Source organism: Geotrypetes seraphini, chromosome 5, assembly GCF_902459505.1.
Source record: "Geotrypetes seraphini chromosome 5, aGeoSer1.1, whole genome shotgun sequence".
Taxonomy (NCBI): domain Eukaryota; kingdom Metazoa; phylum Chordata; class Amphibia; order Gymnophiona; family Dermophiidae; genus Geotrypetes; species Geotrypetes seraphini.
Window position 1 is genome coordinate 154,792,436 of NC_047088.1, and position 19,459 is coordinate 154,811,894.

Sequence of the window (19,459 nt, forward strand, 5' to 3'; positions counted from 1 at the left end):
TTCCTCCCCCTCTTTTTGGTTTGGTCCCTCTCTCCCCTTCACCCCAGGTCTGGCATCTCCCCTCCCTTCTCTTACTCCTTCCTCCTCCTCCCTCTACATAGGCCTGCCTCCTGCCGTTAAGGCACTCTTCCTCCTCCTCCCTCTGCACAGGCCTGCCTCCCTGCCGCGAAGGCCTGCCCTCCCGCCGCCACAAAGGCCTGCACCCCCTGCCACCAAGGCCTGTTCCCCCGCCGCCAAGGCCTGCTCCTCCCAGCTTCCTCGTGTTTACCTTAAACTAATACGGCAGTCTGCAGGATCGCTGGTGCTATAGCGATCCCTGCAGCTGCCGTCATCCTCACTGGCACGTTTCCTCTGCTGCGATCCTCAGAAAATGCGCACTATTGACCTATGATTGAACTGTTACTTTACAGAAAACAATACACCCATCTAAGTCGGTCCAAACCTGATCTACTTGAGAAATAAGCCTCTTAGAAAAAGAATAATCATGCCATCTTTTTTGCCCTGGATTGAAGAGGCTACATAGTGACCCACCCACCATTTCTGTAATTTAGCATGTTCAATGTCCCCTAAGTGAGTTTCCTGTAGCATAGATACTGTATTTCCCTGAAAATAAGACAGTGTTAATTTTGGGGCCAAAAAATGCATTAGGGCTTATTTTCAGGGGATGTTTTATTTTTTTCCAAGTACAACAATCATCTCTCCCTTTCTCTCCTCCACTCCAATTCTTCCTCTTTCCTTTCTCTCCCCCTTCCCTGTGTGCACCATCTTTCCTCCCCTCTCACCTAACCCCTTGTGCAGCATCTTTCTATCCCTCCCATCCCCCTATACAGCAGAACCTCACTGACCCTCCCATGATGAGACTGACATACCTCCGCTCCAAGGCCTCAAAAAACAGCAGCAGAGGCAGTGCTCTGAACGGGCTGCTTCATGGCCTTACCCGCTGGGGCCTTCCCTCTGTCGCATCACTTATGATGACAGTGAAGCAACCCGTTCAGAGCACTACCGCCACTGCTGTTTTTGGAGGCCATGTCAGGGAGAGTCGGGGACATGTGGAGGAGGGGGGGTTTCGGGGGTCAATCTTAACTAGGGTTTCTTTTCAGGTTAGATCTTATTTTCGGGGAAACACGGTATGTCTGCTTTCTGCTGCTGAAGGGCCTGCAAAATTTTAGACCTTTTAAATTGTGGAAGAAATTCCCCCCACATTTCAAGTAAGAATTTTAACCATAAGGTATTCCAATTATAGATGAGAAAAAGCATGACGATACACTCCAGAAAGGAGGGAAAAGGATCGTCCCAGCACAGCCAGCCAGAAAAGCAAAACATGCACCTGCATCCACAACCACTCTTTTCCTAACATCTATTCATCCACCCCACTCAGGTAAATCCCCTGCTTCCCCATTCCTCCATTCCCACCCCTCCAACACAGTACCAAGACCCTTTCAACCTCCCCCTGCACTCCCCCAACCCAATCCTACATCCACAGCCCACACACTCTAAAGTGCGTCTCTTCTACTCGGGGCTCCAACTCCCCACACCAGAGCAAGAGAGAAGAGAAAAAGGAAAATAATACTGGAAGAGCGGGACTAGGGTGTGATTGTATGTGATGATCTTAAGGTGGCCAAACAGGTTGAAAAGGTGACAGCGAAAGCTAGAAAGATGCTAGGTTGCATAGGGAGAGGTATGGCCAGTAGGAAAAAATAGGTATTGATGCTTCTGTATAAGATTCTGGTGAGACCTCATTTAGAATATTGTGTACAATTCTGGAGACCATACCTTCAAAAAGATATAAAAAGAATGGAGTCAGTCCAGAGGAAGGCTACTAAAATGGTGTGTGGTCTTCGTGATATGGCTTATGGGGACACACTTAAAGATCTCAATCTGTATACTTTGGAAGAAAGGCAGGAGAGGGGAGATAAGATAAAGAAGTTTAAATACCTATATAATATAAATGTGCATGAGTTGAGTCTCTTTCATTTGAAAGGAAACTCTGCAATGAGAGGGCATAGGATAAAGTTAAGAGGTGATAGCTCCAGAGTAATCTAAGGAAATACTTTTTTACAGAAAGGCTGGTAGATGCGTAGGTGGTGGAAACGGAGACTGTGTCTGAATTCAAGAGGGCCTGGGATAGGCACGTGAGATCTCTCAGAGAGAGAAAAAGATCATGGTTACTGTGGATAGGCAGACTAGATGGGCCATTTGGCCTTTATCTGCCGCCATGGTTCTATGTTTCTATTATTGATATGCAGCCAAATAGTGATTTAAATTTGAATACAAATAATCCAGGGTTCTTCTGTACTAAATCCTACTGAAATAAAAACACCAGATCTCTAATTTCATGTTGTTTCTTTTATTATTTGTTAAGTTAAAGCTTGATGCCCATTATTCATATTTGGTATTCATTCGGAGGAAAAGGATCTGGGTGTCATCGTAGACAATACGATGAAATCTTCCACCCAATGTGCGGCGGCGGCCTAAAAAGCAAATAGGATGCTAGGAATTATTAAAAAAGAGATGGTTCACAAGACTAAGAATGTTATAATGCCCCTGTATTGCTCCATTGTGCGATCTCATCTGGAGTACTGCGTTCAATTCTGGTCTCCTTATCTCAAGACAGATATAGTGGCGCTAGACAAGGTTCAAAGAAGAGCGACCAAGATGGTAAAGGGGATGGAACTCCTCTCGTATGAGGAAAGACTAAAATGGTTAGGGCTCTTCAGCTTGGAAAAGAGAGGGCGAGGGGAGATATGATTGAAGTCTACAAAATCCTGAGTGGAGTAGAATGGATACAAGTAGATCGATTTTTCACTCTGTCAAAAATTACTAAGACTAGGGGTCACTCGATGAAGTTACAGGGAAATGCATTTAAAACCAATTGGAGGAAATTTTTTTTCACTCAAGAGAATATTTAAGATCTGGAACGTGTTGCCAAAGGATGTGGTAAGAGCGAATACCGTAGCTGGTTTTAAGAAAGTTTTGGACAAGTTCCTGGAGGAAAAGTCCATAGTCTGTTATATAATCAACGTGAAAACCAGACCAATTTACAACTTTCAAGAGCCAAGATGCCTACTTCTGAGCTAGGGTTAGATACAATAAAGTCAGTGATTATCATAAAACCTGTTTTCACAGCTTTAGCGATGATTGCTGTTACCGACCAATGAACATAACGGCCTACCGCATGTTTTTCCCCTCAATTTTCCAATCCGTCCATGCAAATTAGCAAAAACCCCATGCAAAATAGCCAAGCGATTGATGCCATCCCGATGACACCCCTGCAGCAAAACTGCAGGAGGGATTCCCACTGCCTTCTGCCACAAAGGACCCCTGCGCCAATGCCTCACCCCCCCCCCCCCCCCCGCCAATCATCCCATACACCCTGAAAAAAGGCAGGAGTGATGTCCCTCCTGCCACCAGAAGCCCCTCTCAACCCCCCTGAACCTTTTAAGTTGGGAGCTCAGTCCATCCTTCTCCAAGGCCGCCAAGTCTACAATGCCAAGCCTTCCCTCCCAGTGCATCATGTGATGCATGAGGAGGGGCCTAAGGTCCTGATTAGCTCAGATGCCTAAGACCCCTCCCAAGGAGAGGAGCATGAGGCATCTGAGCCAATCAGGGACTTCCTTAGGCTACTTGCTCTGTATCCCGGATACAAGGGGGAGGAGCCAAAGGCCCTGATTGGTGCAGGAGGTCCTTTATGGCAGGAGGGAGTAGGCATCCCTCCTGCTGTTTTACCACAGGGGGCAGGAGTCAGTCAGGATTGCAGGAGAGAGAGGGCATCCCTCTTGCCCTTTTTGGGGGGTTCGGGGAGGGGGAAGACGGTGGCTCAGAGGGCATGGCTCGGGGGGGGGGCTTTTTTAATGGGACAGATTGTGCATGTGTAACACACACACATCTGTGCCATAAAAAAAAGCCCTAACAGCAGTGACAGGAGGCTGCTTCCCCTATCACTGCTGTTAGGACTCTGCAATGTGTCAATCGGTCATTGAGCAATTGATCGGTCTCATTTGCATGCAAATGATTTGAACCTTGATAGCGCATCGATCACTGCTGGAGAATTAGCCAACAGCGATTGAGTCGGTATCTTTAGTGCATCTAGCCCCTAGAGTGCAAAAGGAGGATTAGCATCAAAAACAGACCAGGTGTTGAGCCTTTCTGCAATGAACATTCATCAAACTATAACTCCATATATCTGGTATGAGATCCAGATTATCTTTTTGTTTAGAAATCTTGAAAACTAGACCTCCTTCTGGCCCTTAAAGGATAGAGTACACCCCTCTAGATGACTGCAGAAATTAGTAGGAAAATCCAGATTTTCAAAGTAAAAATAAAAAACAAAAACTCTCCCACTGACAGAAGCTACTCAGTAAACTAGCTGTCAATTACTCCTGCTTTTATGAAATTGCGTTAGCATTTTTTTCATCACTTGCCACAGCAGTAAAAGTTCTGACACTCATAGGAATTCTATGAGCATTGGAGCTTTTACTGCTGTGGCTGGCGATAAAAAACACTAACGTGGCTTCATAAAAGGGGGGGAAGAGATATAATTAGTGTATGCTAAATGCTAAGCATCCTATTTTATACTATGGCCTAGGTTCACTAAGCCCACCGATCTTACCCGATCCATGGGCAATCCAAGGCAGGCCAACTGATTCTCCAACCCTCTGCATGTAATGAGGGTGATTGGAAACACACCCCTCACTGATGAGATGGATCGCTGGAGAGCGATCCTGACGCATGTGCAGACCATCTACTTTGCCTGTAGATGGTCTGTGCATGCATTTGCTGTCCCTCTTTTTAATTTTTTACTCGCCCCGACTCTCCTGCTCTCTGCCGCCCTTCCCTGCAGTGCGAACCCATGGATTTAACCCGCGGGTTTAAAGCGGGTTAAAACTACGGGCTTGCGCTGCAGAGAAGGGCATCAAGCAGGAGTACAGAACATGAGAGGGAGAATCGCGGCAGAGAGCAGGGAGGGAGGGAAGGACGGCAAGCAGGAGAGGGAGAATCGTGGAAGGGAGAAACGCAGCAGAGAGCAGGGAGGGAGGACAGTTTTTTTGAGCATGGAGCAGAGCTGTTGGCAGAGCAGGATCGCGGCAGAGAATACGGAGGGAGCAGAGAGCTAAATGGAGCAGGGCAGAGAGCAGGGCTGGTGGAAGTTGGCTGGGATTTCAGGGCGGCAATGGAGCAGGAGAGTCGGCAGGGATGTGTGCGACTGGTCCTCAGCAGTCGCTTGTTTTAGGATCGACCAGCCCAGTTGATGTTCCCTCTTTTTTTTAGTGACTCGCTGCATGCCTGCATTTGCATGCCGTACCCCTCATTTGGATGCATGGATCGGATCGGGTGTGGGAGGAAGGTTAGTGAATCGGGTCGGGGTCGCAAAGGGGTCGCTAAGTGGTCGGGTCTTGATCAGTGGGCTTAGTGACTCTAGCCTTATAAGCCTTAGGCACTTAACACATGGTAATGTCTGTTAATATACTGTACACTAAACTTTAGTAAAAGATCCCTATGTCAGAACTGTATACGTTCCTGTATGAAGCCATGGACAATCAAGTAAAAAAATATGTATAGATGAATCAGTTTTAAGACTAGATGAGTAGAGGGAGTTAGTGTGACTATGAAGGCTCCAGCTCTTTTATAGACAAAAATATCACAGGGTTCTGCACAAATCTCTCTTTTTGAAGCAAATCTCATTTTATAACTCAGTTGCCTACTACTCGCCCCCTCTGTAGTGAAATAAGCTTGTAACTGTCTCAAGTTACTGAAGCAAATAAGATATCTTTTTCACCAAAAAGACATGTAAACATTAACACAGGCATTAGTCATACCCCATCTGTCTACTCTAGTATACTTTAAGGAAATAATTTTATAAAACCTTTTTTATGTATAAAGCATTTCTAATAGGCTTTTCTAAAACTGTGTAACTGAATGTATGTGTAAGTATGCACAATGACTGGATGATGATGCACAGAGGTGTAATTTGGGCAAAGTGGAGGTCAAGTTGGGACATATGTGTGTGTTTTATAATGCACATGATGGATGGTCTTGCGTTATGAGATCAGACAAAGTGGAATAAGGGACCCATAAGTGCGATGATGGTCCCAGAATAATCTCGCTGTGGCTCCTATGCAGGAGATAAGACACTGAGCACTTATTCACATATTTAAATATTTATTTATTTAATATCAGATTTAGAGAATATATATTCAAGTAAAACTTACAGTTTTGCATGCATGAGTTGAAGGAGATGGTAAACAATTTGAATTTGGAGTAGATGCAAATTACTTTGGAGTAGACGCTAATTACTGTGGCAAGTAGGACTGGTTCTATTACTAAGCTATGGTAGAGGTTTCTCCCGCCACCTGAAGCACTAAATGCCCCAAAGCTGTTCTGACACTCATAGGAATTCTATGAGCATCAGAATAGCATCAGAGCATTTAGTGCTCTGGGCCACAGTAGAAACCTCTACCACAGCTTAGTAAAAGGGGGGATATTGTTTCCTTTATAAAATAGGTGTTTTTTTGGGAAGATCCCAAATAGGCACCTTTCATAAAATTGCTCTCCATTTGGGTTTGTCAATTGCAAATCTGAATGCTGCTGCCAGATTGGTCATGGCTGTATGGTCTGAACTATATATTCCTTCTGCCCTCTATATACACTTTTGGTTCCCAATTAAATTCCAGTGTCAATTTAAAATTTTTCTAATATCCACATTTCTCCTACGTTTCTCATTGTTCACTGAGGCCCTCCCAGAAAGTGTTGTAACAAAAAAAAAGAAAACCCTGGAAATGGCACTTTTTCTATCATTCAGCCACAGATCTACAACACTATCTCATAACAGATTAAGATTAAATTTGATGGAATTCCCAGGGGTTTAAGGCTTGACAGTTTTGACAGGCCTTTGATATTGGTGAGCAATATATTTGTCTTATAGATTGTAGGTAATATTACTGTATTTATATTTTTTACAGATTATATGCATTTTGCAATTTTAAACTGTGAACTACTTTACACTAATAAAACAATATACATAACTCCATTAAAATGAAAATGAAATAATTATAATTTGGGCAAACAGAGCCCTCTGTGGTTTTCTTCACATTTGTGGGATGGAATTGGCAGTCTCCCTGCTGACAGGTATCAAAAGGGATCTGAGCCTTCCAAATAAGGCATAATTGTTTCATTTTCATTTTAATGGAGTTATATATTGCTTTATTAGTGTAAAGCATCATGTCTTCTCTGTTAGAAAAGAAAAAGAAAAAACAACTAAACTATGTACTTTTATAAAGGAAAATGATTGACCTCAGTTTTCAATTCTGTTTCAGAGTATCATCTTCCTGGCTGCTGTTTAACTTCCTATAATTTGGGCAAACCTGAGCCCTCTGTGATTTTCTTTAGATTTGTGTGATAGAACCGGCAAGCTCCCTGCTGACAGATATCAAAGAGGTCTGATCCTTCCACGTAAGGCATAATAGGAAGTTAAACAGCAGCCAGAAAGATGATATTCAGGCTCAGATTCATACAACTTTAACATGGTCGCTAAACTGGTTTCCGATGGTTCAGCCTGCATGCATTTTAGTGGTGCATCATCAAAACTGCTTATCTCGGTCTTTAGCGAGCGTTCTAGTAATCTCCAAAACTACCATGCAAATGGGCTCTTCAATATTGGAAATGAGCACTCCAGTGGATTCTTAAAAATCACCAAGCCATTCTCCAAGAGCAGCATCAGTTTTTGGTGAAAAAAATCAGCGACTGGTCCAGGGGTGCCAGTACAGCGACAGCACTGTTAAAAGTGCATCTTGTGGCATGTGCTTTGACTGTGCATTATAGCCCCCTTTGGTAGCAGGAAAGATGCTGTCTCTCCTGCTGCCAACCAACCCCCCCATCCCATCCGGCAGCGGGAGAGATGCCCAATGTCTCCCGCTGCCAACCAACACCCCCCCAAACTCCCCTCAGCAACAGGAGAGATGCCCAATCTCCCACCCAACTGACATCCCCCAACTCCCCTCTGCTGACATCCCCAGCTCTCCTGCCGCCATGCAACCCCATCCCATGCCTCCGACGACCCCCCTTACCTTATTTTCAGATAGCTGGCCAGAGGGATGCCTACTCCCTCCAACCAGCTGGCCTGCCTATTCAACATGGTGGGCCTTCCCCTTCCCCGTGCATCCTGGGATGCACCGGGTAGGGGCCTGAGGAGGCTCTGATTGGCCCAGGTTGCTTAAGGCCCATCCTATGGGTGGGGCCTTATGCATCTGAGCCAGTCAGAGCCTTAGGCCCCTCCCCAGATGCATCCCAAGATGCATCCAGTGAGGGGAAGACCCATCATTTTGAAGAGGCATCAGAGGAGGGGCCTATGCCCACCATGTTGAATAGGCAGGCCAGCTGGTTGGAGGATGGACCAGGGATTTGGAGGAGGATGGACCGCCATTTTGAAGAGACAGGTCAGCTGGCCGGAGGGAGTAAACATCCTTCCAGCCAGCCATCTGAAAATAAGGGGGGGGGGGTCGTTGGAGGCACAAGGAAGGGGGTTGCAAGGCAGCGAGAGAATGTGGGCAACTCTCCAGCTGCCAAGGGGAGTTGGGGAGGTGTCAGTCGGATGGGAGAAATTGGGCATCTCTCCCGCTGTTGTAGGGTTTTTGTTTTTCATTTATTCTGCGCATGTGCCCATCACTGTAACCAGCAATGGGCACATGTAAATTTAGCGAGTCTTCGCTACTCTCCGCCAACCTCATTTGCAAGAGCGTTTTTTGGAGAATGACTCACTTTTTTACAATCACTGCTATAATGGCTGCAATAGCAGCCCATTGGATTTTTATGCAATTTTTTTTTTTTTAATCTAGCCCTCAGCAACTGAATTGAAAACAGAGATCAAACTTTTTATAAAAGAGCATTGTTTAGTTTAGTTTTTTATTGCTAAACAGAGATGTTTAGGAAAACTGGACCCTTGTGCTACCTGAAAAAATGATAGGCCTTAGAAACACACAAGCATATGTTCAGTTACTGTTGTATAAACACTCTACAGATATTAATTTTTTGAAAACATCTACTATTTTACAGTACTGCATTTAATTATTTTAAATTGTATACTTAGCAGTCAGCCGCTTACCACAAAACAGAACTCCCTTTGCATTGACCACATGAAGAAAAACTTTTCAAGGGATTTTCCCCAATACTTCCTCTTCTAAAGCGAAGAGTTATTCTGAGAGCTCAATTACACCAATGGAAATATGCATTCAGCAAGAAACAGAACTGCTAATGTGTGTGTCAAGGATGGAGAGGAATATATAAACATTGGATAATTAGACAGAACCAAACTCAATTCTTCTACCAACTCTACCATCTGTGAGTAAAGTCTTTTAACAGACTTTCTAAATACTGTATACATATCAGCCAGCTATTTACTAAAGTAAGATGATGTGTTTAATGGCCAAAATTAATGGTAACTGCTAAGCCTCTGCATTAACTGATGGGGGCATTCTGAAAATCTCTGCCATTCAGTTAACGCACAGGAAAGTTCTTCTTCCATGCATTAATTGAATAACAAGATGCAGTCAACACCACCTGAATAGCCTTAGCTAAATGTAAGGTGCAGTCCCCATCCATTCTTCACCCTATTCCACATTAGCTGTTAATGAGGAAATTGCTACCTGTTAATGGCTAAGGCACTGCAGTAACTTAGATAATGTTTTAATTAAGGGTTTTCTCAGGATATCCCTAATGAATATGCATGAGAAAGATTTAAATAGAAAGGAGGTAGTGAGCATGCCAAATCTCTCTTATTCATTAGGTATATTCAAAAAACCTGGCCTGTTTGCAGCTCTTGAGGACTGAATTTGGACAGACTTGCTTTAACCCACTAAACTGTCATGTTTAGCTCTTGCTTGTTAAAGTAAGTTAATGCATGCAAGGGGCTTATTTACTATCTAGTAATCATGCTTTTAGCAAATCAGGATGAGTGACAGCAGGCCTGGATTTAGCACCAGTTTTTGAAGGCACCCAATATTGTGAATAAAAGGGGGGGATGGGAGGGAAAGGATTTTGGATTTAGCTCATCCCATTTTTCAGTTGTAGCTGAAGATACATTACATTCAGATGCTGTAGATCAGGGGTACACAAAAATTACACTCCAACACTGCCAAAAACCTAACCTAGCAATAACAAAAGAAGGCAGACCTAGTCACTTCAAGGTTCATTAAGGGGACGCTCAGGAACACAGGCTATGCACACCACACAAGCCACATACAATATAGTGTGAAGAATATCAAAATGAAGGGTGCTCTCAGTGTGAACCACCAGCGATAGGAGTCCAGCTCCAACACTTCACTTCTAGGTAGAGGTAATAAACTCCTACCCACACACCATCATAGAGCACCCTGAGTGTGCTGAAAATCAAAGTGAAAATTTCCATCAATTAAGCCAATAAATCAACAGGTGAGTAAACCAGTGTAACCTGAGCGACCCCTGAACGAACCCTGCCAGCCGAACCCCCCGAAAAATACAACCAAAAAATCAAAATGCACCATACAAAACAAAATCAAATACTTATCTGCAAGATGAAAAATCACAAAACTATAACACAGGAAAAATGCGCCAGGAGAGCAGGTTCAACCGGCTGGTTTCGGGGAGGAGCCCTTCTTCGGGAACCTATCCCCCAATGGAAACAAAACGGAGGGCCGACCTCAGCGTTTTGTTTCCGTCGGGGGATAGGTTCCTGAAGAAGGGCTCCTCCCCGAAACCAGCGCAGTTGAACCTGCTCTCCTGGCGCATTTTTCCTGTGTTATAGTTTTGTGATTTTTCATCTTGCAGATAAGTACTTGATATTGTTTTGTATGGTGCATTTTGATTTTTTGGTTGTATTTTTCAGGGGGTTCGGCTGGCAGGGTTCGTTTAGGGGTCGCTCAGGTTACACTGGTTTACTCACCTGTTGATTTATTGGCTTAATTGGTGGAAATTTTCAGCACACTCAGGGTGCTCTATGATGGTGTGCGGGTGGGGGTTTATTACCTCTAACTAGAAGTGAAGTGTTGGAGCTGGACTCCTATCGCTGGTGGTTCACACTGAGAGCACCCTTCATTTTGATATTCTTCACACTATATTGTATGTGGCTTGTGTGGTGTGCATAGCCTGTGTTCCTGAGCGTCCCCTTAATGAACCTTGAAGTGTGTAGATCAGGGGTAGGCAATTCCAGTCCTCGAGAGCCGGAGCCAGGTCAGGTTTTCAGGATATCCACAATGAATATGTATGAGATGGATTTGCATGCACTGCCTCCTTGAGATGCAAATCTATCTCATGCGTATTTATTGTGGATATCCTGAAAACCTGACCTGGCTCCGGCTCTCGAGGGCTGGAATTGCCTACCCCTACTGTAGATATTTCCTGTCTTTGGAAGGCTCACAATCTAGGTTTCTAGCTGAGGCAATGGAGGGTTAAGTGACTTGCCCAAGATCATCAGGAATAGAACAAGGGATTTGAACCAGGTTTCTCTGTTTTTCAGCCCAGTGCTCTAAACATTAGAGCCCTGAGGCACAATGCTTTGATGCTGTGGTAAAAATATACTGTGGCGGAAGTAATTGTTGTTTTCGAATGTAAATTATATGCATATTATTTGTGTGGAGCAGCCTTAGTAAAAGGGGGAGGAATTATGCCTGGCTCAGAAGAGCAAATCGCTAGCATAGCTCCTCCCTTCATCCTTCCTGTCAAAATTTTTAAATAGCTTTCAGTTCTGGCCATCGCCACTGCTGCTCTCTCAGCCAGCTGAGCTAATCGCAGCAGGGAAATCCCCAATCAGATGAGCCAGTAGCACTTCCTGAAACCGCTGGATTCAGGGATTCTCCTGCAGGCTCAGCTGATAGCCGCGAGCCTCTATCAGCTGACCGGCAGGGGAGGGGTCTTTGGCAAATGAGCCAATCAGGGCCTTAGGCCCCTCCCAGTGCATTCTAGGATATACCGGGAAGGAGAAGGCCTGCCATCTTGAAGAGGCGGACCTGCCAGCAGGAGAGAATGGACATCTCTCCTGCTGTTTTTTCTACTGAAAGGTAAGGAGTTGTGGGGTATTGGGGGTCCCAGGGGGAGGGCCCCTAAGCTAGGGGGCTTATGGCCCAGCCCAGCAGGGTTTTTTTGATTGGGTAAGGGGTCACAGGGGGAGGGCTTTCTTGGGTGGGGGGCCATGGATGGGGGTATTGGAGGGAGAAAGAGAGGGAAGGAGGAATGGGGGGTCTCCTTTTTTCAATGGGGCATCGGGGCCTTTAAAAGCAGGATCTATTGTCATAGCTTTACTTTTCTGTCAGTGCCTGTCAATCAGGATAGTAAGGCTACTGATAGCTCAGACCTGCCAGTAAAGTTTGCACGGGAAAAAAAGTGGGCTTCCCCACTGTGCATTACATGGAGTGCTCATTAGGATACTAACGAACTCCTTGCAATACATTAGCAGCAGGCAGCAGCAAAGCAATGTGAATATAAGGGGATGCTCCAGAGCCGGCCTCAAGGGAACCCCTTCCAGCAGAGGCACTGGCAGCCATAGTGTTTGGAACTTGCTGCTCTGCCAGTGTCAGACCTTCCTCTCAGCTGGGTCCTGCCTTTGCGGAAACAGGAAGTAGGTGGGACCCAGCAGAGAGGAAAGCCTGACACTCAAGAGAAGCGAGTTCCAAATGCTGCACTGCCGACGTGGGGGTGGTGACAAAGAGAGAGAGAGAGAGAGGGAGGGGGAAGGGAATAGAGGGAGTTATCAAATCTCAGGGGGGGGGGCATGGATGGAGAGTGCCGATCCTGGGGGGAGAAGAAGATGCCTTACTGCAGGGCAGGCAGGTTAGGAGATGGCCTGTAGAGATATTAGATAAGGCAGTGGGTAAGCGTGTGAAAAGCTAAAAATCACAGAGGGAGGAAAAGATGCCAGGGCATGGGGAGAGGGGAGGGAAGGGGACAGAGATGCCAGACCAGCAATGAAAATGGCAGTGGCAATCTCATGAGCAGTCTCGGCAGCCATTTTCATTGCTGAAAGAGCATGGGCAGGAGTGAGTGAGAATCGCTCCTGCTCCAACACGCCACTAGACCACCAGGGAAACAAGGTAGGCCTGGGGTCCTTCCTTTGGGTCCAGGAGGGGGTTGGTGTGTTTGTTCGGGGAGGGAGGTGGAACGCTGCTTTTTCTTGTAGGGGGGCATGCATAAAATCAACACCACTTAAAATGGACACCACCATTAAACTACTCTGTGTAATCCTAGATTAAAAACTTACTTATCACCAGCACATACTGTATTTTTTGCTCCATAAGATGCACTTTTCCCACCCCAAAAAGGAGGTGGAAAAGTGCCCCTCCCGGTACCTTTTTTTAAAATCACGGCAGTCCAGGCAGGCAGACACACACACACAAACCCCTCCCCACTGGTACCTTTTTTCTAAATTCCGGTGGTCCGGCGATCCAGCGCTGTATCTCCTGCCCCTCCCTCGCTGGACGGCTGCCTCCATGCCTTGAATGAGTGAAGCACAACGCAGGCGTGAGCTTTTCATCGCCTGCGTTGTGCTTCACTCAGCCAAGGCACAGAGGCAGCCGTCCAGTGAGGGAGGAGCAGGAGATACAGTGCTGGACTGCCGGAATTTAGAAAAAAGATACCGGGAAGGGGGGGGGGTCTACCTGCCTGCACCGCTACAATTTTTAAAAAAGGTACGGGGGGGGTCTGCCTGTCACTAGGCCTGCCTTGTGCCCTGTACCGGCCTACCACTAGACCACCAGAGGGGGGACAGGGTACAGGGCAGACCTAGTGGCAGGCAGGCAGGGTACACCATTTGCTTTAGAATTTTTTTTTCTTGGTTTTTCCTCCTGTACATCCGGTGTGTCTTATGGAGCAAAAAATACAGTAAGTTCAGTCGTCCAAAAATGTTTCTACATATTAAGAATGATTCACTCTATCTCAAGAATCTTGGAACAAAAATCTCTCAACATCCTTATTTACTCAGTTATTTATCATCTGGATTACTGCAATTCTCTTTATCAAGGTATTACCCAAAAAGAAATTAGAAGACTTCAAATTATTCAAAACACAGCTGTAAAAATCATTTATAAGGCCAAAAAATATGATCATGTCACTCTGCTTCTAAAAAAACACTCACTGGCTGCCCATGTCTGACTGTATAACTTTCAAAATTTTACTACTTGTTTTCAAAATAAAATTAGAACACCCTCCAGCATTTATTGATAGATTATTACCTCCTCATACTACTTCCAGATCACTTCATTCCACTCAACAAAATCTCTTTTTTCATTCCATCAATTTGTCATATAGTTTATGACACCACATACAAAACCATTTTTTCTGTAGTTGCTCCTACATTGTGGAATGCCCTTCCAAGCCATCTTAGACAAAAACCTCTTTACCAATATTTAAGTCAAATCTTAAAACATTTTGTTTAAGGATGCATATACTGTCTAAGAGGATCTAGCTATCATCGGCAAACAACATTTGTTTTACTCCCTCCCTATATGTGTGGCCTTTATTTATTTTATTTTTTAATTATTTTGGAAAATGTTTTGTTCACCCTCCTCCCTTTTGTATCCTGCCATTGTTTTTTTATGTTCTTTGTATTGATGGGTTTTTTTTTTCCTGTTTTAACATATATACTTTTTTTTTTTTTTAATGTATTGTAAACCACATAGACAAAATAAGTAATAAACTTGAAACTTGTCCTTCCTTCCTCTGGGTCTGGGAGAGAGGGAGAACGCTGCCTTTTCTTGTGGGGGGAGAGGAGGCTGACAGTATTTTGTCATAAGAACTATATAAAAAAATAAATAAATAAATGTTCAATCATCTGGATTTTCCATTAGACAGACTATCTGAGGTTAGACTGGATAATCTGCGTCCTACAAACAACATACAATATTAAAAACACACAACAGCAGCATTAAAAGCCTCCCTGTGTTTATTTAAAATATTTTATGGATAGCGATTACAGGATTGCGCCCACCATCTTATGTGCTGGGAATGCACACAAAATATACCACAAGGTTTACTAAGCTTCAATACTGGGTTTTGTAAATTAGTAAATCTCTTGGGATTCTGCAGTAATTGTTCCTTTGCTAAAGCTGTACTATTTTTATGCACTAATAATTAGACCTGTTATGTTTTGCTGTGTTGTATATTTGTGTGCAGACTGAAGAAAGAAATATTTTTAAATGACACTAAAATTTCTAGGCATATAGATTTTTTTTCTTTTCACTGTGGTATAGAAATGATTAAGAAGCACTAAAACATATTAAAAGCAGTGTGCACCAAAACAATGACATATACTGTAGAGTGCATGAGTGTTCTAAGGGCCATATTAAATGGGTGTAATCCTTAGAAGACAAGCTCTGCATGCTCTTTTTGTTCTCCTGGGCTTATAAAACCAGCATTAAAGGAGTGTATTAGCCAAAAACTGCTGCTTCCACCCAACCCCCTGCTGGTTCTCATCCTCCTCCCCTAGAACTTGGGACTAGGTAAAACACGGCCCCCACGGATCTTAATCACACACCCTTAAAAATCTGCTTACCTCAGTTTTGACAGCTGTGATTTGTAATTTCAGTTTATTTGTAAACGAGGATTCCATGGACCTCATGGATGTCTACCACATGATCTTAAAAAGAAAGTGGCCATGGCATGGGGGTCTGCTGGGATCCTTGTTTTAACTCTCGCAGATCTCATGGATCCCGTTCACCCCATGTATCCTCATCTTACCCCCTCCAGTGAGATCCATGAGGTCCACAGGAGTTAAACTGAGGATTCATAGAGTGAGATCTGTGAGGTCTATGGAGTTAAAAAACAAGGATTCCTGGGGACCCCTCACCATGGCCGCTTTATTTTTAAGGCCATGCGCTTTTAGTTCCAGGACCTGTTTCCCCCCCCTCCCCATTTCAAATTTCTAATAAGCAGCTAGTAATTGATTATTGTTATAGAACAGGAGCAAAATTTCATAGGTTGGAAGTGTGTTTTTAAAATTTAGTTCCTTAGTAAACAGAATTTTCAGGCATATTAAGATGCAATTTTAATTATTTATTTATTGGACTTTAATGACCGCTTTTATGAAGAATCACTCATGGCAGTGTACAGCAGGTACAGTCTAACACAAAACTTACAATTTTGTCAACAATATAAACAATAGTAAAGTGACCAAATGTAAGCATGAAAACCATCAATGAAGTAAACCTGGCGTTTGCAAATTGAATCCTAGAACTAAGGGCTCCTTTTTCTAAGCCACGTTAGGGCTTTAACGCGTGGAATAGCGCATGCTACATTGCCGCGCGCACTGGACCTTAGCGCCAGCATTGAGCTGGCGTTAGCTCTAGAAGCGTAGCGCATGGTAATTTCCTGCGTGTGCTAAAAACGCTAGCGCACCTTAGGGGTCCTTTTATCAAGCTGAGGTAGGGGTTTAACACGCGTAATACCGCGCGTTAAACCGCCTGCCGCGCTAGCCGCTAACACCTGCATTGAGCAGGCATTAGATTTTTAGCCGGCTGCGGGGGTTAGTGTGTGATGAAATGTCCGACACGCTAACCCCACTAGCACGGCTTGATAAAAGGACCCCTTAGTAAAAGGAGCCCTACGACTAGGATGCTCCAGTACATTTAACAGCACTGTAAAAATAAATCAAGTAACAAAAAACATGTGTCCTAAATATAATTGCCCTATTGCAGGCTTAGTAATAGGGGTTAGCTGGCACATTCAGCATTATGTCTCTAGCATCTAGGCTTATAAGCATATTAAGTACAGTAGATTATTGCCTTCTAAACAACACTATTTTAAGATCGTCTCTAAATTGAAACTAACTGTATGTATGAACCACTTTACATGTCTTTTCTTGTTATGTAGTTGCAATTAAATGCAAAAGAGGAAAGTGAGTTGGCTTAGTTTAACGATGCTGTTTAAGTCAGTTCAGAAAAATCAGTGACTAGCTCATGGAGAGCAGAACTGATGCCTTCATTGGCAAATAGTTCTCAAGGGGAAATCCTCCGGTCTAGTTTTTATTCCTTTTTTAGTGCTTCCCACCAACTCTACCAAAAGCACACAAAGCATCTAAAAAGAAAAAGAGGCAGCATGTTGCAAGTAAAATGAACCTTGCTTTAGCCATGCAGTTCATTTCCTATTTTCAATAATCCACTGTCATTAAGCTCAAAAGTTAATTTTTTTTTTTTAAATAAACATGCTCAAAAAAAGTTTTATTCTTACTTGCCACCCTGACAGGGAAAAAAAAGGCAAAACATATTTGCTTTCACTAATTTTCAATTATTTTATTCCAGCACAGAACTCCATTTACTAGCACACATAATTTTATAAGTGGAAAATAAAAGAGAGGACTTACAGTGACACCACCCTAGATGACAGCACCAGTGAAGCCTGAAGCATTTGCCATGGCTGTGAGTGGCGCAAATGGAGAGGCCATCGCAAGGCTGGAAATCAGGTCTGCCCGCACAGCTCCGAGCCAAAGCCTGAGCTTCATCCACTTTATCGCTCTTCAGCCCCTTCTGGGCTGCTGCAGCTGTCATCTCCTCAATGGAGCCCAAGCAGACGGGAGAGACAAGGAAGACAGCGCGGGGAGAATCCTTGCCTGGGAAAGCCCTACTGCCTGATCAGGGCAGAGAGGGAAAAAAAAAGCTTGGTCAGACAATAGCCAAGGAAATCCCACCTTTCCAGAAAAAAAAAAAATTACACGCACTCCACATTAACTGTTAAAATCCTTCTGATCTTCTCCTAGCAACCTTCCCCCTTCCATTCCCTTCCAAAGCAAAGAAGCCAGGAGCAGTATAACTGCAGAGCCTCTTGGGGCAAAAGACGAATCAGGAAACACCACAACTAGGCACGAAAGGATGGAAGGGGAACTTCCAGCTGGAAAAGGCCAGGCACGGCTTCCCACCCATTCTTTCAGTTTTGGTGGCGGACACAAAGGATATTCCTCTTCCTCCAGCATCAGGACTGATGACAGCACTGCGCTGGGGAAAAAAAACCAAACAATTGTGCTTGCATTTCTTTATTCCAAGACAACCCAAAAGTACAAAACTATGCAAATATAAGGAGCAATAATTGTTACTTTGGTCAAAAATTTTTTATAGGTAGGCTGCTGTCAAATAATTATGTTAAGGAGAGAGTGGGGAGGGAGACAGATTTTAGCGGACTGCCCAGCGCCCAACTTTAAAAACCGATACCCAGTGTGGCCAAGAGCCAGTCAATATTTTGGTATCAACCAGCAATCATCACGCATGCCCACATCCCAAGCCCCCAATTATCACTCCCGCAACGAGAACACGGACACCACCTCTGGGGAGATGTCCGAGGAGGCTGCGCTCCGGACTCGAGGACTTTAGGAAGAGTCCGGAAAAAAAAAAAAAAGCTCCAGACGTAGAGCCCAACCCCGCAACTCCCTCCCTCCCCCAACTTTGGCCCCTCTTACTTTCGCGCCGCCTCGGCCTGTCCGCTTCGCAGCTGCTCCGGCTCCATAGCGGGTTTCACACGCCCAGCTTTTCTCCTTCGGCTTTCACCGGACTAGCGACACAGTGAAAAGAACTAAGGAGAAAGGAAAAGCACCCCCCTTAAACCAGCTTCTCCGCGCCAAGTCCTTGCTCCCTACGAAGCACTTCAGCAAAGTTATACGCGTTCTGCAACTGTCTGCCTCCGCTTCACGACCGGGCTCGCGCCCCCTTACTCCCCTCCCGGGCATTCCGAGCGCCCACCTACAGAGCGCACGCGCAATCCCAGCCGTGCCCCGCCCCCGCTCTAATCCGAAATTTTCTTGTCAAAGAACTAGTTCAAACTTCCTATGCTGACAGTCCCTACGCTTTTCTGTAATGGACGTTTGGATGTAAATCTAAGGAGAGCTGGGGGGGGGGGGGGGGTGTTCGGGGCGGGGATGGAAATGTCCCAAGAGACTAGCATCCTGCTTTGAACTCGAATCTGATTTGCTGCTTTATCTACTTGCAGCGTTGCCCGTGGAGATAGCTGTCAACTCCTTTGACAATACCTTGTGACGGACTGCTGTTCTCCATCCGGTGAGCCCACTTCTCGCCCAAAGTCAGGGAACGATCATCACGTCAAATTCTCTCGCCGAACGTCACAGTAGCGTAGAATGTGATGACGTAAGTTTTCGGCTTTGAACAAATGAGCAAGTATGGAATGGTAACGATAACCGCAGCCCTATCTTCTCTCATGGGGCAGTCGCCCAGATTAGTTTTCAAAATCGGCAGGTAGATTTTCCATCCCAGAGATGGTTATATAGATGTTTCTGATGTATGATATTGTAAACCGTGCTGGGTTCTTGTTTAGGGTTACATAAATTCATATTGTTGGACCTCTGTTTATTCAAACAGAATTCCAGGTTTACTATACCTGACAATTAAATTCGGGAACTTGCCTTGGTGCTCTTATGTGGGAAGCATTGTACAAACAACTCAGTAAGGTTTCATAACCTTGGTATATCAGTGTCTCACAGCTATGTTTGTGTGGACGTGCG

General features: G+C 44.6%; 1 protein-coding gene across 2 annotated transcripts in view; it reads right to left on the reverse strand.

Annotated features, from left to right (window-relative positions):
• Positions 1-19,009, reverse strand: part of C5H3orf70 (chromosome 5 C3orf70 homolog) — a 171,260-nt gene extending 152,251 nt beyond the window's left edge. Inside the window, exons 1-2 of one of the 2 annotated variants that reach the window (XM_033947101.1) lie at positions 18,971-19,009; positions 17,318-17,581 (exon numbers count right to left, since the gene is read on the reverse strand). In XM_033947101.1, the coding sequence (XP_033802992.1) occupies positions 17,318-17,581; positions 18,971-18,995 (289 nt within the window). In that variant the 5' untranslated portion in view covers positions 18,996-19,009. Of the gene's footprint in view, positions 1-17,317; positions 17,582-18,403; positions 18,758-18,970 lie in introns of those variants that run through there. The other variant, XM_033947103.1, reaches the window with a different exon arrangement.
• Between the last annotated feature and the right edge of the window lie 450 nt (positions 19,010-19,459).